The sequence below is a fragment of the Laccaria bicolor genome, genomic scaffold (genome assembly GCF_000143565.1).
Source record: "Laccaria bicolor S238N-H82 LACBIscaffold_5 genomic scaffold, whole genome shotgun sequence".
NCBI classification, from domain to species: domain Eukaryota; kingdom Fungi; phylum Basidiomycota; class Agaricomycetes; order Agaricales; family Hydnangiaceae; genus Laccaria; species Laccaria bicolor.
In genome coordinates, this window is record NW_001889876.1 from 319,379 (window position 1) to 343,864 (window position 24,486).

General features: G+C 49.2%; 11 protein-coding genes across 11 annotated transcripts; 4 read left to right on the plus strand and 7 right to left on the minus strand.

Moving 5' to 3' along the window:
* Positions 1–54: 54 nt before the first annotated feature.
* On the minus strand, positions 55–677 carry LACBIDRAFT_313498 (glycoside hydrolase family 30 protein; the record flags this gene model as incomplete). The annotated part of the gene is made up of 5 exons (XM_001877630.1): positions 55–59; positions 119–242; positions 291–325; positions 396–549; positions 606–677. The coding sequence occupies 5 exons, from the start codon at positions 675–677 to the stop codon at positions 55–57; spliced, it is 390 nt and encodes a 129-aa protein (XP_001877665.1).
* Positions 678–1,935: 1,258 nt separating this feature from the next.
* LACBIDRAFT_323950 (uncharacterized protein) lies at positions 1,936–2,833 on the minus strand (the record flags this gene model as incomplete). Its single annotated transcript, XM_001877631.1, has 3 exons — positions 1,936–2,385; positions 2,543–2,692; positions 2,831–2,833. The coding sequence occupies 3 exons, from the start codon at positions 2,831–2,833 to the stop codon at positions 1,936–1,938; spliced, it is 603 nt and encodes a 200-aa protein (XP_001877666.1).
* A 470-nt stretch (positions 2,834–3,303) lies between these two features.
* Positions 3,304–5,128, plus strand: LACBIDRAFT_323951 (uncharacterized protein; the record flags this gene model as incomplete). The annotated part of the gene is made up of 7 exons (XM_001877258.1): positions 3,304–3,311; positions 3,616–3,643; positions 3,824–4,024; positions 4,221–4,432; positions 4,673–4,714; positions 4,770–4,870; positions 5,028–5,128. 7 exons carry the CDS (start codon positions 3,304–3,306, stop codon positions 5,126–5,128), a joined length of 693 nt encoding a protein of 230 aa, XP_001877293.1.
* Positions 5,129–5,972: 844 nt separating this feature from the next.
* On the minus strand, positions 5,973–6,260 carry LACBIDRAFT_313502 (uncharacterized protein; the record flags this gene model as incomplete). The annotated part of the gene is made up of 1 exon (XM_001877632.1): positions 5,973–6,260. One exon carries the CDS (start codon positions 6,258–6,260, stop codon positions 5,973–5,975), a length of 288 nt encoding a protein of 95 aa, XP_001877667.1.
* A 615-nt stretch (positions 6,261–6,875) lies between these two features.
* LACBIDRAFT_323952 (uncharacterized protein) lies at positions 6,876–8,746 on the plus strand (the record flags this gene model as incomplete). The annotated part of the gene is made up of 6 exons (XM_001877259.1): positions 6,876–7,190; positions 7,267–7,549; positions 7,672–7,737; positions 7,812–7,839; positions 8,034–8,179; positions 8,232–8,746. 6 exons carry the CDS (start codon positions 6,876–6,878, stop codon positions 8,744–8,746), a joined length of 1,353 nt encoding a protein of 450 aa, XP_001877294.1.
* Positions 8,747–8,990: 244 nt separating this feature from the next.
* On the minus strand, positions 8,991–9,383 carry LACBIDRAFT_323953 (uncharacterized protein; the record flags this gene model as incomplete). The annotated part of the gene is made up of 2 exons (XM_001877633.1): positions 8,991–9,000; positions 9,034–9,383. The coding sequence occupies 2 exons, from the start codon at positions 9,381–9,383 to the stop codon at positions 8,991–8,993; spliced, it is 360 nt and encodes a 119-aa protein (XP_001877668.1).
* Positions 9,384–10,024: 641 nt separating this feature from the next.
* LACBIDRAFT_313505 (uncharacterized protein) lies at positions 10,025–10,580 on the minus strand (the record flags this gene model as incomplete). The annotated part of the gene is made up of 4 exons (XM_001877634.1): positions 10,025–10,041; positions 10,092–10,148; positions 10,200–10,293; positions 10,347–10,580. The coding sequence occupies 4 exons, from the start codon at positions 10,578–10,580 to the stop codon at positions 10,025–10,027; spliced, it is 402 nt and encodes a 133-aa protein (XP_001877669.1).
* A 1,206-nt stretch (positions 10,581–11,786) lies between these two features.
* Positions 11,787–12,495, plus strand: LACBIDRAFT_145387 (glycosyltransferase family 2 protein; the record flags this gene model as incomplete). Its single annotated transcript, XM_001877260.1, has 3 exons — positions 11,787–12,083; positions 12,131–12,400; positions 12,457–12,495. Coding segments are annotated over 3 exons (606 nt in total), but the record flags the coding sequence as incomplete, so codon positions are not given.
* A 2,066-nt stretch (positions 12,496–14,561) lies between these two features.
* LACBIDRAFT_313510 (uncharacterized protein) lies at positions 14,562–14,872 on the minus strand (the record flags this gene model as incomplete). Its single annotated transcript, XM_001877635.1, has 1 exon — positions 14,562–14,872. The coding sequence occupies one exon, from the start codon at positions 14,870–14,872 to the stop codon at positions 14,693–14,695; it is 180 nt and encodes a 59-aa protein (XP_001877670.1). The 3' UTR covers positions 14,562–14,692.
* A 3,023-nt stretch (positions 14,873–17,895) lies between these two features.
* On the plus strand, positions 17,896–22,128 carry LACBIDRAFT_293018 (uncharacterized protein; the record flags this gene model as incomplete). The annotated part of the gene is made up of 9 exons (XM_001877261.1): positions 17,896–18,032; positions 18,752–18,977; positions 19,035–19,304; positions 19,502–19,625; positions 19,741–20,174; positions 20,214–20,367; positions 20,759–20,927; positions 20,991–21,292; positions 21,315–22,128. 9 exons carry the CDS (start codon positions 17,896–17,898, stop codon positions 21,962–21,964), a joined length of 2,466 nt encoding a protein of 821 aa, XP_001877296.1. The 3' UTR covers positions 21,965–22,128.
* A 106-nt stretch (positions 22,129–22,234) lies between these two features.
* On the minus strand, positions 22,235–23,327 carry LACBIDRAFT_313514 (uncharacterized protein; the record flags this gene model as incomplete). The annotated part of the gene is made up of 5 exons (XM_001877636.1): positions 22,235–22,360; positions 22,415–22,558; positions 22,665–22,880; positions 22,932–23,220; positions 23,275–23,327. The coding sequence occupies 5 exons, from the start codon at positions 23,325–23,327 to the stop codon at positions 22,235–22,237; spliced, it is 828 nt and encodes a 275-aa protein (XP_001877671.1).
* Positions 23,328–24,486: the final 1,159 nt, after the last annotated feature.

The window sequence follows — 24,486 nt, forward strand, 5'->3', positions numbered from 1 at the left end:
ATGGGACCTTGTTGATATTGAAGTTGCTGAAAGATGTATCACCGCTGCTGTTATCTAGACTATAAATTAAAATTCTGAGAGCAGCGTCAGAGGGAGCTTGAGGCTTCGATTGACTCACGGTTCGCAGAAAAATCAGAAGCTCCGACTGTAACACGAATGTAATTGAGACCAGCGGCATTAGCGGCATACATCGGGGAGAACAAATGATTCAGCAACGTCCAGTAATTTTGAGAGTTGTTTGACTAAAGGGAGCTATGAGAGCGATCAGATAGGTATGTGGTTCCGTCGACCTTCGAGTTGTTCAAAATGAGAGCAGATGAGTCGGCTGTGAAATGGGGATTGGATAAAGTAGTTGATGTATGTAACAACCACGGCACAACGGTTGATCGACTTACTGAGAGAGCCTCCAAAACCGGCGATAGTCTGAAATTTAATTGCATCGTTGACGAGGATATCCGCACTGCCAATCGGACCTGGGGTGACGAAATTGATAGGGGAAGTAGGAGACAAAGAGCTGAAGAGCTTTAAACGATCCCATGTTGTTTGCCACTATCAGATCAGAAGTACGTATGTGCAGCGAAAAAAAATTGAGGAGCGACACTCACAATATCCCAAATTTGCTGAGAAGCCGCGGAGCCAGCTAAGGCAAGAGATACGAGGATGGGATAAGTCTGCATGAGGCGATTGATAGAAAGGAAGCCCGCACCTAAAGCTTTTATATTTTGGTTGGATTGTTTTTTGGCGCGTTGAAAAGGCATTGCATACACACAGGGTCATCATGCGGATAGCACCAGGTGCAATACCATATAGTGACCTCCCCCAGCAGCAATTAATGGCATCATTGGTGAATGAGTAATGACGGTTGATCAACCCACCCACCGTTGTTGTGACGCCGGTCGTATTCCATTGTCCATCCGGATTTGCGTCCCTTACGCGAATCTATAAGTCGACCTTTGAGAAGTATGGTGAGGCGTTAAAATTACGTGAGAGCTGTAATTGATGTTTTACGAACCGCGATCCATCGGTTAAGAACATGTCGTCTACCAGAGTGTCCCCGTTGATGATACTGATATGTAGAGCTTAATAAATCTCCTTTATGTCGAACTTGCCATCGGTAGGATGGTGGCTTGAGAACTTCAACGTAGGAACACGGGTTCAATGAGGGAGAAGAATGAACGACGAAGAAAACTCCAATATCCGATGCTGGAAGCTCACCTGCTCATCATCTAGAAAGTTTACCGGGGGTACCTGATGGCCCAATTCGATCAGGTGCCACAAACTTTTCAGTCAAAGGGAACGGACCTAAGTTGACGGGCTCAAGCTAGAGAAAGCGTAATTGGAGTTCCTCGGTCAGGAACCCACTCGGCGACACTGTTTGTTCAGAATGGGCGCGCAGCATACTTTTGATTACTGGCTGCCGCCTCCAACTGGATTCTCCTGGAATGGTTGTTCTTCGAGATCTTCAGAGTTCTTGACAGAGAGATGCCATAATAGGTGAAATTTGCGTTATCGGAATCCAAGTAGACCGTTAGGTAGTTTCATATATTCGTTCGTGAAGAGAACCCAGAGAGAAATATATTCGTTCGTGAAGAGAACCCAGAGAGAAGCAACACGCCGGAGAAACCCGTACATAGTTACAATCGGCGTTATCGGATCACTTCTCGAATTTGTTACGATTTTGCTTTGCACCCAAGTTTGCACCTCGTGTGTTAACTTTTCAAATGATTCTACATATAGTAATTATGTACAATAAGAATGGATGAGAGGTGCAGTGAAGATGAATAATGTAACTTAATACATATCTACATATTGTGATGCCGATGAAACAAGAAAGAGGAAACAATAATTGCGACGAAGTTGAAGAGTAAGAAAAAAACGGCAGAGAGGGTGGAAGAAAGAGAACAAATACTTGTTCACCCAGGACAACAGCAGCTATCACGATCGTCTTCCAATGTGGCGATCTTCCTCATGGTTCACCTCTATCCGATCCCAATCGTCCGAGCTAAAGTAGAGATCAGAATGGTTGAGCTGAAGTTGATGTGCCTCCCAACCAGGGGCTTCGTATGCTGGGGTTGGTGCTGACGCCATCGCGTTAGCGGCTGATGAAGTTTGTGATTGCCAAATTTCGTCATACTTATAACCGCCAGCCCAGCCGGACAAGGTGGAGAGTGACGAAGTGGGGAGTGGTGCGGATTGGGAGGTGTAGAAGTAATTCGAGGGGTCTGTCGACACAGGTGGCGGGAGAGGCGTCAAGAGAGGGACGTCGATCTCGGAATGCGTATGAGGGTCATGTACGACGGTGACGAGGCCTTGATGATTGGGGTTTGTTGACCAGGTGACGAGCTCTCTGCCGTCATTTGGGGGTTCGAAAGACGCACCGTATTGCTGAGTGAACATAATTCAAGGTCAGCTGTCCCGACAGAACCTTCATACCCCATCCCATCAGACGTGAAGACCATCGGCCGCTCACAGCTCAAGTCAGCGATCTGGTCTTCCAAACCCGACGACGGCCACCGATACTCGCCCTCTTGGGATAACTCACTCCTTCAACGCGCTTCTTCATCCTCCCACTGGAGATGTCGAGGATGTAAAGGGAGTGCAGAGGAGCGGGAGTGAGGCGGCGGTATCTCCTGTGGTTGTATTTTGAGAGTGGGGATGACGACGCAATGATGGTGTGTCTGGTGTACCAATCCTGCTGGCTTCCCAGTCTCCTGGCGACGCGGCGTCAGACGGGAGACTGAGGGTAGATTCAGGGAGTGTTAAGCGCAGGTTACTTGACGGAAGGGAGAGTGTGTGTTTGAACAGGTGGGTTAGCGGTGAATATACTTACCATCCTGTCAGATTCTAGATCACTAGGGAAAGCATGACAGTTTTCATGCCACGATGGCGATTCAGAGTCAACTCTCTTGTGTCATTTTTACGATGCTAGATGTGGTGTTTTACTTCCACCTCTTTGATTAGAATCTAAAAGACATATATCATACGCCAATCTCCTCAATTGTTGCCATTTAGTATTATCCACCATCAACGTCATCATCGTCACCAGTCCGAGTATGTTTTTCTATAACAACCCAGAATATAACGTTCTTCTGTAAAAAAAAGTACCCAAAATGCACGCCCTGCATTCCCAGACAATGTCCCAGCAACAGAAAATAGTCAATCCGACAGCATGAGATTGAGAACAAAGCCTCGGGGTAACATACAAAATACCGAAAGTAAAAAAAATTGTACAACGATGACGATTTTACGCATTGTAAGTAAATGATTCATAGTGGTAGTCGGGATAAAAGAACGAAATTAGTGATGGTTGTGTAACATAACGACGGAAAGTCCAACGAAAGAGGATAAGCATAGAAAAATCGAAAAAGGGTAACATACAAAGTTCAAAGAGCGGCCAACACTTTTTTCACCCTACGCCTTGCCCAGAACGGCATCCAACCTCTCTTCCAACCCCATGCCAATCCCCTGCCTCTCCCACTCCCCATCAACCTTATCCAACAACGCAATACTATCCCTCTTTCCAGGATGCGTCACCCCACCCCTCATACTCGACCGCTCACTCATCAGTCCACCCCCAGAAACGATGCCCAGCCCACTAACACCAGGTATATGCAGGGGCGGCTCCGAAGTCGACGCTGAGGTAGTGAGCGACAAAAGGGGGAGAGTAGACATCGGAGTGGAAGAGAGCAAATCCGAATACGACATGAACGAAAGCCGTTTCTTTGCTGCGTGAGTCAGAGACGGGGGATCAGATGACGGTAAAAGAGGAGAGAAGCCCGCATTTGGGCTATTCGTGTTGGAAGAAGGGTGGGTATTTTGTTAGAACGGTGCGTTTGGCTCTGGAAGCGAAGCAAGCGGGTGTTCTTGCGCCGTCGTCATAGTAGGGGAAGACGAAAATGAAGAGCTACCCATCGACGACGTAGTCGAGAGATACGCAGTGGACGTGATGAGGGAAGGGGTCGAAGGCACAGTCGCCGTCGCCGTATCCATCTGTGTCTGGATCGTAGGCCTGATCGCTGGTTGGGTGAATGTGGGGCGACGACGGGGATGGTGGTAGGTGGTGCATGTGGGCTCAGAAGGAGGCTATGGACCGAGAGGCAGGGACCGCTTCAGATACTTGTTCCTAGGCATGCGAGTCGTCCAGAACGGAGGGAACGGCGTTACGGACTCCTCCAATTGTCCAGTCAACTTGCGCGGGATACTCTGTGGGGGTTGGGCAGGTGATGGGGAAGTGTGGGCGGATATCTAGAGGGAATAACGGGAAGTTCAATGTTCAAATGGTCGATGAAGACAAGCGTCTTTGGTCATCGTGTCAGATCGGGGTACACATGAAGGCAAGAGAAGACACGTACACTGAAATAGGCGATGAAGGGATTGAGTTGGGCGAACGTGATCCGAGTCGGGGTTCGTTTGTGCGTAGGCCTCTTTGTAGGTAAGCCGAGGTAGATGCCAGAAAAGTGGTGGGATATTGGTTGTGGTGGTTGATATGAAGGATGTGTAACGTGACTCTGTTGACCAACATTCTACATCGTCACAACATCTCTGACTTCAACCACATCTCCGACCCCAACCACCAGTGTTTTTTTTTGTTTCGGCTTACCCAGAAAGGTCACAACATCTGCTACTTCAACCACCCTTTCAATAACCGCAATTCAAGGTTTGTTTTCGTTAGGGTAACAACCATCAGGCCTCGGAGTCACTATACACCCATGGCGTATGTGTCCGAGTCTACGCATAATCATTGAGCCCTTATCTGACCCAATTGGCAGGGCAAGTTGTTCAGCTTGCGACTACACCATTCGAGGCAGCAGGGCCTATGAGATGCATGTCAAGTACAATCACTGTCAAACTGCGATAGTTATTTCAAAAAGTGAGTGTTCCAACCAGCTGCCCCATCTCCAAACAATCAGCTTTTTTCTTTTTTCTTATAGAAGCAGATGCTGGCACTGAGATCGGTCGATCGGTCAGGCCCGCAATAAATCAGGAGATATTTTGCATTTTCAAGTGTGACTGTGACTATTCAGCAGTCTCCTGGAGGCAAGTTGAGGGGCATCTTGGCAAGAAACACTCTATGTCCCAAGCCGATTTCTCTACCAAATATGAACTTTTCCCACCCGCCGCTGGGTAATGTGTCAGTGTAGTTGTTAGGAGGAAGAGAACATGTATGCACACAGCAGCTTCTATAAATGAATTAACGTCGATTTGGGACAGTACGAGCCACCCGTCTCGGGATATAAACAGTTTCCTTGAACTGGGCCCAGCGTTAAAAGGGTCAGAAGGCATTGAAAAAGGTGATCATACTCTAGTGTGAATATTGCGTGAATAGCCAATAAAGATTTCGTCACTTTCTCTCACACGCTCTCCAATGTATATCGAGGATTCTCTCAGATACCCACATCCTCAGCATGCAATTGATCGTCCTGCCAGTATAAGGTGAAGGTAACGTTTAGTGGCTGCGTACAAGCTCATCGGGCGCGCCTGAGTATACAGCTCACAGAGGAAAAGCAAGGGCGGCCAATGTACGGCGTTACCTGGTTCTACCATATGATCAGTTGACTAAATTTTGGACACGTACAAGGACGTACCCAGAAGAATGGTGCTATTCTCCTCTTTACCAAGAGGGGAACGCCTTACGGAGTCGCAATATATCTCACGTACCAGTCCTCCTCCCGTTAGCGCCAACACCGTACCCAAAATCTGTTGTCGAGAAGAAGACCAGATGGCCGTCAAGTCCAAAAGAAGGCGACCAGTTCTTTCCGTGCATCCGGATTTGATCGGGTTGATGTGGTCAAAGAATCAATGTGGGTGGGCAGAACATATTCAGGCGGGTAAGCGTTTTGAAGTCAAGTTTCGGTAGGGGTGGTGGGTTGTTGAAACAGGAAATAAGAGGCATGCGAGGCCTGGGTTCATCATCGTCCGAATCCGAATGATACTCGAAGTGGGCTACTTTGGGGATGTGTTCTCTCAGAGGATCAAAGACGGAGACGGGGGAGGGCGTTTAAGGTGGCTGCAAGAAAGTGGAGATACATTGACAGACAGCGGCCGCCAAGTTTCGAGTAGTGGGGGGCAATAAACATGTGTAGGTTTGTCACGAGGTGAACTTTGTCTTCTGTATTCACGGAACTGATTATGGCGGCGCTATTTTGCTCTAGGACGTACAGAGCCGAGAATGGGATGCAGGATATGAAATGAGATAGTGAGTCAAGTGGGATCCCGTTTGGGAGAAGTGGAAAATGTGGGTAAATATGGGGCTGATGCATGGGAGGGCGAGGTGAAAGCGGTGAGTGGCGCCGCGACGAGACAAAAGAGGCTAGGGGATATCTTGGATTGTGTAGGCTAGATACAAACATCAGACCCGTAAAACCGAATGTGAAAAGTAACCTGCGTCTGTCAGATAACCTGGGATATTAATGTGTAGAGGTTGCGTTCCAAGAGGTAAGTGGTTATGACTGCACATGCCTGCACGCCTGGTGGCCCTAACACAACCCTAACACGCGCTTCATGGATTCGCAGGAAAGAAGTTGGTTGAGGACTTGAGCGTGTATAAAAAATTCCAATAGTTATAATATATAATAGACGCACATCAAGAATATTTTGCGAGACGGTAGCGGTGATGGTGGAGTGTAAGGTCAGCGCGGAAACCCTGTACATAAGAGAATGACGCGATCACGTATCCACGTGATCTTCGTTCAAAGTTTCGAAAGAGCTGATTCCGATCCGATCTCGCCAACATGTGAGAGTCATTCATCGGAATTGACACCGCAGCACTCATCTTGCACCAATGTTTGTGGGGTCTGTCCAGTCGCCTTCCTCTGGAACATTCTCGGTTCCGTGATCGAACTTTTCACCGGCGTTGGGACAATTCGTCGATGGGGATGTTCGTCCAAGGCTTCTGGTTCGGCTCCAAGCTCGTCAGGGGGAATAAGATTTCCGCTGGGGACGTGATGGCGGTCTTCTGGGCGTGTCTTATCGCAACGAGCAACATGCAGATGTGCTTTCCCCAATTCATCATTCTTGCCAAAGGGAAATTCTCAACGGTCTCCCTCATCTCCCTTGCTACATCCACACCGCAGTCCAGAAACCTCCGCGTACTCAAGAAGATCACACCACCTCGGTGTTCTGGCGAACTGGCACTCCACAACGTCACCTTTGCGTACCCATCACGTCCCACCATTCCCGTCCTCTCCAACGTCTCCATCTTCCTCCCCACGAACGAAATCACGTTCATCCGTCGCTCAGCTCCTTTTGAGGATGTACAACCCTCAGATTGGACACATCACCATCGACGAGCAAGACGTCCGGTTCCTCGACGACGGGCGGATGAAAGCCCATGTTGCTGGGGTGAGCCAGAGCGGAGTTGTCATCCTTGACGGGAAGAGCGTATTCGAGAACCTAGCTGCTGGCGTGTTTGGTCGACGGGTACACGCTGTGGCGAAGGAAGAAGTGGAGGATGTGTGTGGTGCGGCGCTGATGCACGAGTGCGTGCGTGATCTGCTGAATGGGTATGATACCCTGCTCGGTGGGGACGCTGCTGGTGTTGGGCTTAGTGGTGGGCAGAAGCAGAGGCTGGCTATTGCCAGAGCTTGGCTAAGGAATCCCTCAGTTCTGATACTTGATATGATTTTCCTTTTCTGTCGACCCTTTCTTTTTTACTAACTCATTTCCTTTCAGATGAGGCGACTTCCGCGCTGGACGCTACTTCGCGCACTCTCGTATTTGAAGCCATCAAGCGGTGGCGTAAGAACAAGACCACCGTTGTCATTACACACGACCTATCTCGAATCACGCCCAACGACTTCGTTTACGTCTAGGGAAGAGGTTGCGAAGGGGTATCACGAGGTGGGCATCCATTCTTTCCTTGTTCTTTATTGTATTGGTGCTCACTGGCGATAAAGACCCTTTCGAACATTCGTGGGATCCGTTGCATGGCCTTTGAAGGCATCTTCCACTCCACTTTGACTTGGCTACCGACAAAGCGCTCACCACGGGCGTTCGTGGTGCTTTTGTCTTGGGTGTACCCATGGCCTCGCCAGTGCACTCATCTACCTGGCTGAAGCAGTTGTGTTCTACGTTGGTGCCATCATCATCGCCCGTGGGACCTACACCTACCTCCAAATGGTTGAAGTCCTCAACCTCGTTGTATTCCCTGTGACTATCGGTTCCCTTCTCATGCCCTTCAGTAAGTCTCTTTCTGTCGAGCATTGTTATGTGCTGACGTCTCTTTCTTTCAGCTGAGAAGGTCGCGAGGTCTGGACAAGCTGCTAGCGACTTCAACCGACTTCTGCAGCTCGACATAACATCCACTGACGAATCCAAGGGCGTCGTCCGCCCTGAACTCGCAGGCAGAATCAACTTCAACAACGTCCATTTCTTCTACGCCGGGCGACCAGCAGTTCTCGTTCTCAGGAACATCAACCTCTCAATCGACGACGGCGAGTGCATCGCAATCGTTGGCCCCTCGGGCTCCGGCAAGTCCACGCTCGCCGCCCTCCTCCAGCGTCTGTACGAACCCACCATTGGCGCCATCACCATCGGCTTGAACAGACTCTGCAATATTGAGGTCAACCACCTCCGTGATCACGTCTCTGTGGTATCACAACACCCTAACCTCTTCGACGCCACCACCGCAGAGAACATCCGGTATGGAAACCAAGCCATCTCGGACTACGACATCCGCCGTGCTGCAAAGGCCGCGCAGGTAGGAGTGGGTCGGGGAGTTGTAATTGTTCGATCTCTGCTGGATTGATCTGCATCTTCATACATCATGGTTTATTATCTTCATTTCCTCACCATTTTTTATTCATCTTCGTTCACACACCTTCGTTATCCCCCCTTGACGTTATCTGCGGCTCATTTGTGATGAACCCGATTGCATTATTCCTTCCTTGGACAAGCTTACCTTACGCATATTACCCCAACTTTCTGACCTCATTTATATGTAACGTACTTACGGATCGTCGGAATATAACGATTTTATGACGTGTACACACTCAATACACACTGGCAGCTTTCGAAGAAGAATCGAAGACTCACTTATCACCCAACAAATCCCACCTCGCCCGCGAGATCAAATCCGCCTTACGCGCCGGAGCGTATACTAGTTCCGCGCCCCCTCCCCCTCCTCCTCCTGCAGTCGTTCTCGCTTCTTCGGCACCAAGATCGACAATCCCTTGTGCAGATTCAGCCTCTTCACCAAGATCAACGACCGCTTGTCCGGGTCGAGGTGGACGTTCGAGCACTTGAGCAAGTACGTTGAAACTCCGATGGCCTGTCTTCCGGTTATCTGAGGCAAACACGTCCAAATGTGCACGTTCAGAAAGAATGACATCATTGGGATGCGTTCCGGCTATCCCTCTCGAACGATTGACGTCATCCGCACACATTCCGGCTACTTCAACGCCTTCAATTTTTTACGCGCCCCAACTTCATTTTTGGACTCTTCTCAAGCTTGAGATCTCGGTATTTTTTGATGACGTTCGATCATCTCGTCTGAAAAAAGAGGCCGGATATGATTTGGCGCAAATTCGGCCAAGTTGCTCCCAATTGCAAGCACTCCCAAGTGACGCCGATTCAACTGTGCTCGCTCAATTATTATGATGTTTGGCTACTACATACATGTAGACTACAGTATCTACAGAAGTGGCCTTTCTTGACATAAGACCAATGTGGGGTTTGGGAGAAAAAACACCTCTGTCACCTCCAGAGACAACCGGAAATCTTATTCCCCTTTTTTCTCTTGATCACGAAGAATTGACGCTTGCTGAATTGATTTCAACAACATAACCTTAGCCTTCTTCGCTTCCTCCACTTCTTCCGGATCTGATAAGTGATGAACATCCCGCTTTTTCCTCATTGAGAACTTGGCATCCTTCTCCGTGGGAATGCCGACCTTGGGAGAATCATGTCAGCACAATACAATCCAGAGACTTTCCAACATGTTTGTCTGGAACAGAATCGACGTACCATTGCAGTGTTGAACTCCTCAACACTAAGATCCTCGCCCTTGCTTGTAGCGAGGGTGGCGTCATGCAAGCCTGATTTCTATGAAGTAATGAATCAACAATGTTCCCTTTGAATGCAGGAAGCCTGACCTTCGGGGGCGTGGAAGAAGACAACATTTTGAAGGATTCGGCAGGGAGGGGTGTTTTCTATAGAGAGTTGGTCAGTAATCGATATGCACATAAGCCAATGGGAAGCACCTGCCTCATCATCTTCGCTGTCCAAGATCTCAATGATGTCCATCGTGTTGCTTGTCTCCACGATCTTCTTGGAAGATGTTTCCGCGGACAAACCCTGCACGAAACGAATTACAACACAATTGAGTTAGTTGAAAAATGCGAACTCACCTGTGCTTCAACCTCCCGTCCCCTCTCAATTCTCTGAGATCTCTCTAATTCTAGTCTGAGCTTCATATTCTCATCCTTCAGCGCCCTGATCATTTTCTCTGCATCGGCACGACGGTGAATCTCCGTTACCAACTCTTCCCTCAACTTCTCTTTGCTCGTGCGTTCCTGTTCGGCATCCTCAAAAAACCTCTCCCGCTCGAGCCGTAGCTGATAAATCTCAAGAGATTCTTCCATAAGTAGCAGGGGGTGAGGGCAGAGAACAAGTCGAACCTGTTTGGCGACAGCCTGCAAGTTAGTTCTCACACTTGTCAAACTTCGACTTGACCATGATGACGCTGGGGTCGCAGTATATGTATTGAAAAATGGTGTTGTTGCCAAACAACGCCAATGATCGCCGCGCCAGTGACCTGACGGTACAAGCAAGTACCAAGATGCGTTCACGTTCGTCTACAACTTGAACTTCGTGTAGTCACAATGGAATCCAAGCCGCCCTCTAGCAATGACCTAGGATTTACTCTTCCTCCGAGCAACGGTCACATTTCTCACAAGCGACGGATTGCCAGTTGGCCATTCGGAATTCCTCTTGATCACAGGCTGTGTTTGGCTCTTGTTCAAGACATACCCTTTCCTCTCCTCATCAGTATGTTCTCTCCGTTATACACGGTATGTCAAATTCAAGGAAATTCCTACGTAGCGAGAACACGACTGACCCATACCGCCCAATGTCCAAATTGACCGTTGCGCCGAATTGCATCACAATCCAAGTAATACTGCCGAAGACCCAGCTCCGTACTCTATCCCGGTAACCTTCACCCTCCCACTCCCTTCCAAAGCGCTTTTCTTCGTCTCCCGAGGGACGCTTTCGAATGGCATCATCAACATCGTCCAACCCCATAAAGCCGCCGGTTCAGAGGACGTGGTTGTCGACGTCGACGTGAACTATTGGGAAGAACCGCTCTTGGACAACCTTAGAGTCTGTCAGATTACGAGGGACGATGGAGGCGTTGGCGTTGGTATATTCGTGAGTCCTTTGTTTCCCTCGTCGATTTCGATCGGTCGTTTACTATGAAATATAAAAGTCAGATTGGGCAGGACGTCCCGGGAGCCACAAAGTCGAATTCGAAGTCACCATAACCCTTCCTTGCGTCCCAAACGACGCCATCCTATACATCGACTCTCTCGAAACGGACATGCCTTTGTTCGAGCATTGGATTGGGGAGCTCGGTGATGTTTACTTTAAGTCGATCGTATTGGGGACGGAGTATAGGGGTGTTGACGTAGCTGTGGGTTGTTTCATTTTGCGCTTTAACACAGCTGACCAACCAACGAAAGTCACTAAATGCGGCAAATGTAGAGATCAAGAACTCTCATAGCCCGATTCAGGGCGTCATCAACGCTTCGAGATCGTTATCACTCGTTACTTCTAACACGCTTATCAATGTTCATATGAAGAACCTCCTGCATCTTGGCGAAGATCGATACCTCACCACGTTGCTCTTCAAGCACTTCCCGCTCTTCAAAACCCAGTTTATCCGGGATGCCCATGCGTACACCGTGGCTCCTGATGACTGGAAGGTTTTGCTGTCTCAACGTCGCCGCTGGATCAACTCGACCGCTCACAACCTCAGGGAACTCATCTTCTTGGAGCAGCTTTGTGGTTTCTGCTGCTTCTCGATGTGTTTCATTGTTATGATTGATTTGGTTTCGACGCTCATGCAGCCTGTCGCTGTCGCATATGTAAGTTTTGCCCTTTCATTTGATCAGGCATCTAATTACCTCCCAAGATGGCGTACTTGATCGGACTGGTGGCCGGTGGGGGCAAATCCATCCCCGCTCTATCGCTCATCACGATCGCCGCGATATACGGCATTCAAGCCCTGGCTTTCACCATGCGACGGAAGTGGGACATGATTGGATGGATGTTGTTCTACACACCTGCCATTCCCGCCTTCTCCTCCTTCTTGCCTGTATACTCGCTCTGGAGGATGGACGATTTCTCTTGGGGTCAAACACGTGTTGTCCTTGGTGAATCTGGCAAGAAGACGATCGCTCACGTAGGCTTTCATCTCTCTTTTTGAGAGTACACGATGCTAACTCCGTTATCAACTAGGACGAAGGGAAGCTCGATCCTCGGTCTATTCCTCTCAAATTGCGGAATGACTGCGTGAGTTTTGGCTGCAATCTTCTTTCTTTGTTCGCTAACGCCCTTCATCAGGAGAATGAATCCTGGGACAAGGAATCGAATCACAGTATCAGATCCTGGGTCCCTCAAACCAAACCAAAGGAAGCTTACGCAGATTCGCGCACTGCTTCGTTATACGGCCGAGAAACCTACTACGAGCCTCAAAGACGCAGCTTCCAGCCCCATCCCAGCTCGGCATGTGCACACCTCCAGGATACCAGGTCCCTCTGACACCAAAACGTCGTGATAAATAGTTTCATGTTAAGACTATAGCTATAGAAGCAAGCATATGTGGTCCGCTACCGTCTGTCACATCATGATCCTGTAACCCCATCGTCGACTAATCAAATGGAACGGGCCTCACACCCGGCACCCCCCGCCTCGCCCAACTTGAACCCATGCTTCTTCTCCGCCTCCGACCTAGCCGCAGCAAACACAGACCGGGGATCCCGCAGCAGTCACCCCAGCCAACGTCCTTCTGGCCAGCCTCTCCAAGGTCGTCATGTACGTGCACGTGGTCCCCATGCACTGTCTGTGATATCACGGGTTTCGAGGGTGTGGAAAGCGTGGATGGAAGAGACGTAGCAGGCGGAGGCGGTAGAGGCCCGTCGTAAGGGAGTAGCGAGCCGAAGAGGAAGTGTTGGATTGCTGGGAGCTTGTTGAGAACTTCGGCAAGGTACATTTTGAGCATGCCTCAGTTGACTCTGTCCCATGTTTTTACCTGCGAAATGAAGGAGAAATGACCAGGAGGAAAAGGGGTGAAAGGAGGAAGGAGGCGCACGGCTGATATGTCGTTGAGCATGGGGGAATGCCATCGGAGGGAGGCTGTCTTTATCTGTGTGAGTGAGAGTGTGTCGATGTCAACAGCGCTCAATGAAGAGGGGGGAAAGACGCGCCGAGTTAGTGAAAGCGATACAAGCGAAATACATGTGGTCGTTTAAGTATTCCACCCCTATCTCGGGGTCGTGTATCGCCTTGGGACGGATGTACTTATGCCCTGAGCCACGGATCAGCTTTGGGGTTCGAAAGAGTGCGATGGCGTTGCCCAGCTCGTAGTTGAGCGAAACCAAAGAGAAACGGGGGAGAGTGGCAGTCGTCCAGCCCCCAGACGCCATGCGATCCGGTTGGTTCTAGCCAGTAGGTCAATTGGAGTATCCGCATGATATTTATGTATCTGCTAACGGGTCAGTCTGGTTGTGACTGAAAGATGAGAAAGGGTTACCTCCAGAATAAACGAATAACGATTGCTTTATGGTCCGTTTCTTGTAAGACCTATAGCCGTTCTAGACATAAGCTAAGTATACGACGCGTTGAGCTACAGCCAGCACAGGAAATTGAGTTCCATTCCACTCCCGTAATCGATGCGCGTGCGATTGCCCCATGCCTCGCTGAAATAAACCGACAGTTCCTCGATAGCCTCACTTGGCAAACCAGGAAGCAATGCGTGTAACTCCGGTGAGATCTATGAACGATGGTTAGCGAGTACTTCAATCTAACTCCAGGATACACAAACGCACCTCGGAGACACGATCATAAAATGTCCGAAAAGCCGGATTCCCAAACCTCGACGCGGAGTTCTCCACAGGAGGCGTATCCCTCGCCACTCGCTCAACACTGTCCAAGAGGACGAGAACAGCAGCTGCACCCGTAGACAACGAACATTCGTCGGTGAGCCTGATGCCGACGACTGCGTCGTTGAGGACCTCGATATATGAGACGAGCTCTTGGTGTGTCTTCGAGGTTTGGAAGCACTCGAGTTGTTCCTTCGTTAGAATCGCTTTGCGCGGAACTTGGAATGCCATATTATCAGAAATTCGAGTTGGTGCGGAGATGAGAATAGTCTTATTATCAAATCAATGCTCAAAACCCTAACCCTAACTTTCAAGCTTCGCAAAACTCTCCTTCATCCTTGCTACATCCCTAAATAATGCTACACACACAGTTTGATTGGACATACGAATGGGAGATGAAGGAAGCGATCCCTACATTGCCAATTGATGCTATCGGCCAAAGATAGTTGACCCTCCTGCGGTTCATCAGCAAAACCTGGGTGAGCTAGGCAGCACGTGGCAGGGCTGTGTAGTGCCATAGCACCATAGAAAGGGGTATCACCTTTACAGTCACCTGCGCGTTCTATGCAGCTCTACATAGAAACGCACAGCCACTACACAGCACTCCCTAGAATCTCAGAGCAGATCTGCAGCCATTCATAGAAACACATAGCCACTTCATAGTGCTCCCTAGAATTACGGAGCAGATCTGCAGCCCTCAGTAGCAACCCCTGGGGTCTGCAGATTCCTAGAGGGGGGGCATACATTCTGCTCATTTTAATACCATATTGCATGATTTTTACACAGAACTTGTGTTACGAAAAAATAAGTTTATTGTCTGCACTACTACATTATACAAGATATCCTAATATTCTACATAGTAATGACTGCAGTATATCAAATTTATGGAATAAGAGACCGTCCATCTTTCATCAACAGAGGGAGGATGCCATTCACCAACAAGGAAGGGAGGACGGTTGTTCGTCAAGGGACGGAGCCGTTCTTCAAAGGAGGGAGGACGCCATTCGTCGACAAGGGAGGAGGACGCCGTTCTTCAAGGGAGGGAGCCGTTCATCAATGAGGTAGGGAGGACACCGTTCGTCGACAACAGAGGGAAGATGCATTTGTCGACAAGCGAGGGAAGACGCCGTTCTTCAAGGCAGGGGGAATACCATTTATCAACGAGAGAGGGAGGACGCCGTTCGTCAACGAGGGAGGGAGGACACCATTCGTCGAGGGAGAAACACCGTCAGTCAAGAAGGGACGGAGGATGCCGTTCGTCGACGAGTGAGGGAGCAGTTCATCAAGGGAGGACACTGTTCATCGGGGGAGCCGTTTGTCGAGGGAGGGGGCCATTTGTCAAGAGGGAGCCTTTCGTCAAGGGAGGGAGCCATTTGCCGAGAGAGGGAGCCATTCGTTGAGGGAGGAGTCGTTTGTCGACGAGGGAGCCGTTCGTCAATGAGGGAGGGATCTTTTCTTTAAGGGAGGAAGCCATTCTTCACGGGAGCGAGCTGTTCTTCAAGGGAGGCAGGGAGCCATTCTTCAAGGGGGGGAGGAAGCCATTCTTCAAGAGAGGGAGGATGCCGTTCTTCAAGGGAGGGAGGACGCCGATCATGGACGAGGGAGGACACCGTTCGTCGAGGGACGCGGTTCGTCAACGAGGGAGGGAGGATGCTGTAACTCGACGAGGGAGGACACCGTTTGTCGAGGACAAGTTAAACATTGTGGTGGGAAGGAAGAACAATGAATTTCCGTGTTGGGAAATTCAAGAGTTCAACATAATCACATGATGTCGGAGTTTCAACGGACTTAAACGAATTGTCTCGCAACTTGAAGTTGTTTGTCGCCTGTCACTGTCTTTCACAGAAAGCATGGCATTCGAGGTGGGCATACACAATTGTAGATGGCACCATGTAATCAAGCAAATATAAAGTTCATATTGGAAAATTATTGAACAATTTCCGAGCCTTCCAAGAAATTTGCAGTTGTTACCAGAAATTTCCTGGCTATTTCCATGATTTCCCGAAATTTCCTGTTTTTTGGTAGTAGTAGTAACAATTGAAGTTGTCTAAGTTCGAAAATGTGAGTTGAGCGTGGCACGTGACTTCCCGCAACCGTACCGACTTCCATCAATTCACACTTACACTTTCTAGGTAGCTCATAGCTATAACTTCACGAGTATCACACCGTTTGGCCTCTATGTAGGCTTATTTTAATCGCTTTATTCACGCGAATGCAATCCAATTTACGGCGTAGAAAAATTTGGAGTACCTCACAAATTGTAGCATAAACTATTTGGCCTGTATTAGACATCTGAAATATATATTATCATCATGAGTTCTGCTCCGTTTCATGCGATTTTGGGCTTGTCAGAAACGCACAAATTAGAGCTTTAAAACGGGTCTAAGAGCCCCTAATATTTCGACGTTTAAGGCGACCTCCGATAACATTTACCATTTTTACGCAGATTCTTCACCAGTAATTGGTCCAAAGCCATTTGAGTTTTGAACTAAATACTACGTAAATAGATGCGTTGGAATCGGCTTGAACACCACTTTCCAACGCAAAAAAAATCACAAAAGACGAATATGTTTTGCAAAAGATACTTCATATTCTTTCTTGTTGCAATCTTTGTAGGTCAATCAATCTCTGGACAGTGTTGTACTTTCTTCTTATTCCAGGCGTATTTTGGTCATAAATTATTCATATACAATAGGGAATGTGTTTTCTACTGAAATCTAGTATACTTGTAGTTTGACTCCCTATAAGGGCTGGGTAGAAAGTGGAGGCCCCTCTATAGCACCCTATAGTAACGGCACAAGTCTCTGTAGTGCTGTATAGCACAAGCTTACACCCACACAGTGCTGTGGAGCGCTGTGGAGCGCTAGGGCATCTAGCCAAACTTGGCGTGTAACTATGGGAAACTATGATGTTAGCGGAAGCACTATGCCTGTCTACGTGGGAAAATCAGGTTTTGCTGATGTTGGACGCGAATCGTCTCTGGCATTGCTCTCCAACGCGTCCAGGAATCTCCCTCGGAGGCTCGGATCCGAACTTGCAGTTGGATCGTAGTAACTGAGCTCCTTCGGCCTGTCGTTTTATGTAAGTATTCTTTTAGTATCGTCCTTTTAAATTTGCATTCAAGTTGTTCATGCGATTGCGTTTTGAAGGTCTGAAAGTCCAGGTTTGATTCCTCCGATAGTTGGGCTCGATGAAGAACAAGAAGAAATTCATTTAGAGCGACAAACAATCGGAGAATCAAGGGCCCAAAAGGATGCACCAGCAAGTCCGCCGAGAGACAACTTGCATTCATGCCGCAATTCGTTGTCGTCCTCTTGTAAAATATGCGCAGTCTCTCGAGCAGACTAGCGTAGTTAAGCGCTTCTATGACCACGTCCCGAAAATTTTTCATTGGCGATTTAGGTTGTTTCCGCCTCGTTAATCTCTCAAGTTTCTGCAGGTGCCAACTTCCTTCAGGCTCTACCCAAGTTCATCATCCGACTATCCCCGTCCGTATCCTATGTTCTCTAGCACTTTTCTTCTCTAGGACTTCAGGATCGTCAATTCGAAAATATCCCATCATACTCGCCATCTGACCACGGCGCCGACCTATGAAACGGTATGAGATTGCGAGACAACCTCGCCGTTAAGTCAGTCATAGTATGAGAAGTCTGATTGGCCATCGATCGCTGTGGTGGGTATAGTAGTACCAAATTTGACTGCAAGCAACTGGAGGAGCCGGTTTAGAGAAATAACAAACAAACGAGAGCATAAAACACACCTCCGTGCAGCCTGTTGAAGCGATGAGTAAAAAAAAATGACAGGGCACGATAGAGACTCACGTCGTTGCCACCACCAACCCAACGAAAGCCGCACCAAAACTGTAAAAATACTCAGTGGAGATCGAGAGGCGAAAGACGAAGAACGCGAACGTATTGTCAAGAACGAAATGGGGTAATTCTGAGATATCTGCTATGGTGCAAGCCGATTTTAAGGAGTGGCTGGATGGCGAGAAACAATTTGGGTCGACCTTTTTCAAGTTAAAAGAAAAAGGGAAAGTTACGACATCAAACACGATGTGTTTGTTGTCAAGTTATGGGAAGAACCCGAAGCTTGAGTCCCATGTACCACGCCACCCAGTGGGAGTTGCGTTGACGTTGTGAATCAGTGATTGTGTAGCACAGAACGTGAACCGTTTTCTTTCACGAAGTCCCGCGTCACAAAAGCGTGACCCTGCCAAAGGTGTTCGTTTGTCCCATGAACCAGCCGTTTCTTGAACGTAGCTTGCGGACACGAGCCAGGAAGTCGTATTATTTGCGCCATGTTTGGGGAAGAGTGGCGTGTTTGTGATTCATGATCAAAGTTGACCGGGACCTCATATAGTTTGTGCTCTTTCCGAATTGAATCCAAGCTTCTTGGGTCAAAGTTAGGTGGTAAAATTAACGTGTTGTTTGCGTGCTGTAATTATTTCAGCTCGAAAGCCTGTTTACAAGTAGTAATGTGTTGATGTGGAAGCTCCCAGTACAACAAAGACAAACACTGAGTTCCGAAGTTAACGTTTGTACTTGACCCTGTGACGCGCGACCATGAGTCAGGGGGCTTGGAGATGCCTGGTAAAGCTTGACGCAACCGCTTTCCGTCAGTCTTCGAGGGCTTGGAGATGCCTGGTAAAGCTTGGCGCAACCGCTCTCTGTCAGTCCTCGAGGCTGTTGCAAACTCCGACTCGCGCTAACAGCTCTCGAGCCGTCGAGTGACCAATTTCCTGGCTCACGAACTAATTCTATGGGTACCACTTCCAACCTGCGCCTACCAACTTTCATGATACTGGCATCCAAAGCCCCTTTGCCACCTTGCATCATCTTCATCAGCTACCCCGTGTCTGCCTCCCCGCAAGATACAGTGCCTACCAATGCAAATACGCCGACGACGACCAGGACTGTGAGTTCAAACCTGCAGCTGTCGACGTTGTTGACGGAGACATATACGGAGAACAAGGCGTTGAAGAAGAAATTGACGAATACGAGGAAACACGCGGAAAAGGCTGAGCGGCTGTTGCAAACGCTAACGGATGCGTCGTCGTCGTCGCCCTCGTCCGAATCGTCGGCGAAGTGCGTTATTATCGAGTATGAGGATCGAGTACAGAGGGCGGAAATAGCAAGGGACGAAGCGGAGTCAAGGAGAAGGGCCGTCTTGGAGAATTGCACACAACTCGATCGTTGGCTGCAGGTGGGTGACTTGCGTAATCAGGAAGCGAGAGAGGCGTTTGGGAGGATTGTTAGTGAGGGAGGCCAGTTGACTTTGGGATTTATTGGTACTCCGTTGCTGGGTACATCCTCCATGGCACCTCCACCACCGCCAACTTCTCAACCACCGAGGAGACATGCTACAAGGACCCCTTTTCCTGCTTTAACACCCCCTACTAGTTCTTCATCAACCACGACAACATCCCGCAGAGCACGCACGCCAAGCTTAGAAAGCAAATACACCCACCCACCATCAAAACGATCCCGCGGGAATGGAGAACCGAGGATGTCTTATTCCGACTTGGTAAGTACCACACCTCGATTTCAATGAGCGCACTTCTCTTACGTCCTCATCCCTCGGCTCAGCATATCCATCTGGAGCAGCATGGATACCCACCCCCTACCCCGTCCGCTCCTAGAATCATCATGTCCCCCGGCGATCACCACAAACCGCACCCACACACCCTCCCTTCGTCACATTCACATCTCCATTGCCATCAACAACACCATCCCCATCATGCGCTTTCGCGTAGACCCCATTCAAGATCTTCAAGTCGCTCTAGCAGCGCTTCGTTGGACGTTGATGAGATGCTCTTTGAAGCCACTACAGCCGACGCCATCAACGGCATCGCTGCGAATCAACAACCACAACAACCACCGCATATGGCGAGTCTTCCTTTACCAACTACAACCGCATCTCAAAATGGGTCCCCGCATCTGTGGAGCCACCACTCACGAAGACACGCCGAGGAGGGGTAGTAGCAGCAGGCGCGTACACGTTTACGAGGGTCAACAAGCACAAGAGGGGGCTGGGTATGTGTATCCGGCTAATCAGTCTGTCCCGAGGAAGGACGTGAGATAGCCGGTGGGACAACCTGGTCCACTTGTTCAGCCGGGTCAGGTTCAGCAGTATCAGACTCATGTCTTTGCTCCGGTCGTTACAGGTGCACCCATGAAGAAGCCAAAGTATTCGGTTAGTGGGAGTAGTATTGGAGGAGGGGGGATTGTGGGTGCGTTGGCTGGGGGGCCTGGTGGACCAGCAGGAGGTAAGTCGCGTGTTCCTTCTGGCCTTTGGATCGTCTTGTCGAGGAACGGACATCGTCTGTCTGCTCTCTTGCATCTGGCAATACCCTCTTCTCGATTTCTGTGTTTCAGGTGACAGTTATCAGAAGCCTTCTTTCCTATGCGATCCGTTTCAACGCTTCAATTTTTTTGCTTTTCTCAGTTTTCTATCATACACCTCTCCTCTCCTCGCCCTTCACTCTGAAGGTTCTTCCCTGTTTCTATTTAACTGATGTCTTTCCCGGCATCTTTTCTCAATTCTTATCTCCGACTTATTCTTTTCTCGTGTTACTTCACACAAATCTTCTTCCTTTTCCATTTCCCCATCCCGTCTCCTTCATCCTTAATGAAAATACTAACTGACTAATTTCCAAGGCCCAATCAACGCACCGATCGTCGCACCGCCCGCCCAAGTCTTCCCAGCCACAAACACCCAAGGCCAGAGGATCTGCAGACAATGCGGTTTCCCAAGACAGTATAAAGACAACAAGTGCGTTGAAAAATGGGGCCCTGGGCTGATGGGTCCTAGGACTGTTTGTGATCAGTAAGTCTCCCTTTTTCTCATCTTTCTACGTCACGTTTTTAACTAACAAAACACCACATCTAGGTGTAAGAAAATGAAACGCGTCGAGAGGCGAGGAACCCTGGAGACGCAACAACAAATGGCGGTCATGCACCAGCAGCCTTCGCGAGGGGGGTCGATGTCACAACTTCCGCTCTCTCAAGGCTCGGATCGATCGATACATAGGACGGATATGGTTCTCACACATCATGGAAGTTTCTTGCAGCCCTCGCAATCCCAATCGCAGATTCTGGGGAGGGAGCCGTTGCCCGCACGCGCAAACCCAGGCTCCACCGCGTTCATCGCACTCGCATCCATCCCATACCTCGCATTTGAGAACCCCCACGGTTACACAAGTAGGTGGTGCAGGTCTGAACCGTAGCCCTCCGCCTTCCATAGCTGCGTTTGAGGAGGACGAAGGGGAGGAGGAGGATGCTGAACATGAACGTGAACAAGAGCATGATGGGGAGGATGGCGATTCAGAGCAGTTGCTGCTTTCGAATGTTGGGAGGGGAGGAAAGGTTGGGAGTAGGAGTCGGGCGGGTGTGAAGAAAAATGGTGCTACTGCCGCTGGAGGGAAGAGCAGCACTGGTGGGAGGAACACGCCTGCGGGTGGGGGGAGGAGCACGCCCGCGCGTGGTGGAGGGAGAAGTACCCCTGTCATAGGAGGAAGAAGCACGCCAGCTGGAAGAAGCACTCCATCAGGAGCGAGAAGGACGACGCCAGCAAACAAAAAATCGCCGTTGGGTGCGGCAATATCACCCACACTTGGGATGGAGGTGGACGAGACGGACGCTGATGCTAATGCGGATGCGGAAGCTGAGGCTGAGGCTGAGGCTGAGATTCTAGGTGCGGTTGAAGCGACTGGTGGTGGGGATCAGGAGTTGGTTGATGCGGATGGGGATGCAGAGGCGGAGCTGTTGGAGGCTGTGGATCCTGCCGAGGTGAATAGCAGCAGCAGCAGTAGCCATGGCGGACCGAGTGGAGGCGGGTGGATGAAGGAGGAAGATGGGGCTTGATATCGAGTTTGGTTGCGTTTTTCTCTTTCTTTTTTTTCCCCCACTCTTTCGTCGTCGTCGTCACTATCATCGCATGCTCCTTGCTATCCGTGATACCCCTCCCACACAAACATTCTATCATCTCATGCACCTACCACACTTGTGCACAAAAAAATCATTTTCGGATGTACATGTATTGTCGTTGGTCTATCATTTCTTTCTAGCCTATGTACTATTACCGAGGAAAAGGGTACGGTAAGCAGGGTATAGTAATTTTAGAGGCCGCTCCTACTACACAAAACAAAAGACGCTATCTGTGTAATTGTGGCCATCCAAGTACGTGTTCCAATCCATAGTGTGGTCGTGAGGATGGCCATGCGAATAGGAGTACTGTAGAGAGGAATGGTGGTTTCCCGGCTGTAAATGCCTATTGTTCATGAAAGGTATTATGAGTTGAGGTTGTTGACTCACAGTATAACTGGGGTTGTCCTCCACCTTGACAGATATACCGGGACATTGGTTTGGATGGTGTTGCGCGTAGTTCGAGAGTGTGTAGTTGTGTTGCTGTGGATGCTGGTCCATGGGGGGGTGTATGGGTGCTTGCATTTGAACAGGCTACAGGGGGGGGGAACAAGAAAAAAATTATCACTAGGATCCAAGGAAATTCTTATCGCCAGCATCGGGACGCGTGGATGGGGAGTAAAACAGTAACAATACTCACCGAGAATGGGGGACTTGAAGTGGCACTCGAACCCGATGGTGTATTTGGCATTTGGAATGCGGGTGCATGCAGGATGAATGATAAGCTTAGCCCAGGACCGTGGTGATTGGCGTTGGAGGGAATATTGCTGTAATGGTTCAAGGCTGCCTGGGGTATTGTCAATGGTGGTGGTCGCGAAAGTGGTTCCGTCATATGGGCTGGAGTTTCACTGGGGCTCTACGCGTCGATAAGTTTGAGCATTGATTAGTGGTAGAAGTGCGACCGTACGATGTATACCCCCTCCACAGCATGGCCCACCATCTTACATCTCTTGTAGTCTCGGTCACAACACCGACCATCTGGGTACGTCGTCAATGGGTCCCGACGCGTGACGGCGGTCGACACTCTGCTTTCTGCGAGGAGCCTCGAGAGTTCCTCGTTTTCTTCTCGGGCCCTCAAGAGATCTGCCTCGAGCTCGCGTATCTTCACTGTGTGAGGTGGAAGGGCGCCGATCTGCTCTGGAGTGTAGCCAAGCTCAGTTTGGAGCTTTGTTACGGTTTGTTCGAGCTGGGCGATGCTGATTAAAACGCAACGACGTCGTGTGGGTGAAAGGAACGGTGCTGACGCTTACCTGGTCAATATATGCCTTTCGCTTTGCTCGTTGTCTGGCTTGTGCTCGAGCATTACGGCTGCGTTCAGGGCGTTCAGAATTTGCCGTGTGGTTGTTAATAGACGACATGATGACCAAATCACGTAAAGTGGAGGAAGGGGATCGGGGTTGGAAAGAGGCGGACCGGAGGCGCGTCGAGTACTTATAATGGCTCAATTTTAGCGTTTTTGGGACCTGTGGTCGATGGGTTTTGCTTCCTAGCTGACCCTGAAGGAGGGCGTGGGCAGACCAATCTGTTGGTTTCCTTCGCTTGTATCAATGATATCTTTGATGTCCTGTGCTGTCTATCGCCATGCAATGAGCCCCCAGTCGGTCCATTAAACTGAATGACGAAGTTAACCATCTATGCTTATTTGGTTGTTAGAACTCACACCATTAGAAGTGGGTTTATGCCCTTTTTGTGCTCCAGATTCGCTCACGGCAATTCGCGGTGGTTGGAGGAACTGTACCTGTGATCGGGGATCAACGTTCAACATCAAAATACTTCCGCAACTACCAAAAGGGGTTTGTCCGGATATGGATGTAATTTATTTGAAACTCCGCAAAACTCACACATCTCCCGCCAACCTCGTAGGTAAATGGCATTGAGAAAAAGCAAACAAAAAAAAAGGTGATTGTTCAGCTTATCTGAGCGACATTGGCAACTTGACCATTTTCTTCTTATTTCCCTCGGATACCACGGGAATTCTCCGTGAATTCAAAGTTGATTCCACCAATCGCACTTTCCCGAACGCTTTTTCAGGTGGGATCGAAGTGAATATCTCACCCTTGATGCTCCCTGACCTCAATTGCCTTCTAAATCAGTTCGGCTGGGTCACAACAGGACCCCCGAAAATCCTGCTAAATGGTAGATACCACTCCGGACAGAATTTTTCAAAATGAGGCACTAGGATAGATACAAACCGGACAGGCTTTCGAAAAAATCAGCAAAATGCTAGATACAGAATCCGGACAGTAGTGTTGCCGAAGTCCGATTTGGTCTGGTTCCGGTTTGGTTTTGCTGGTTTAGGTAATTAATTACAAGCCTGACCAGATTAAACCCCAATTTATGGTCTGGTTTATCCGAAAAACCAGTTTGAACAGGATAAACTATGGTTTACAGCCCAATAAGGAAGTCGGAGTTTTAATAGATCTACTCTACAGGGACAGTCGAGAGAAGCGAGCGAATATAAG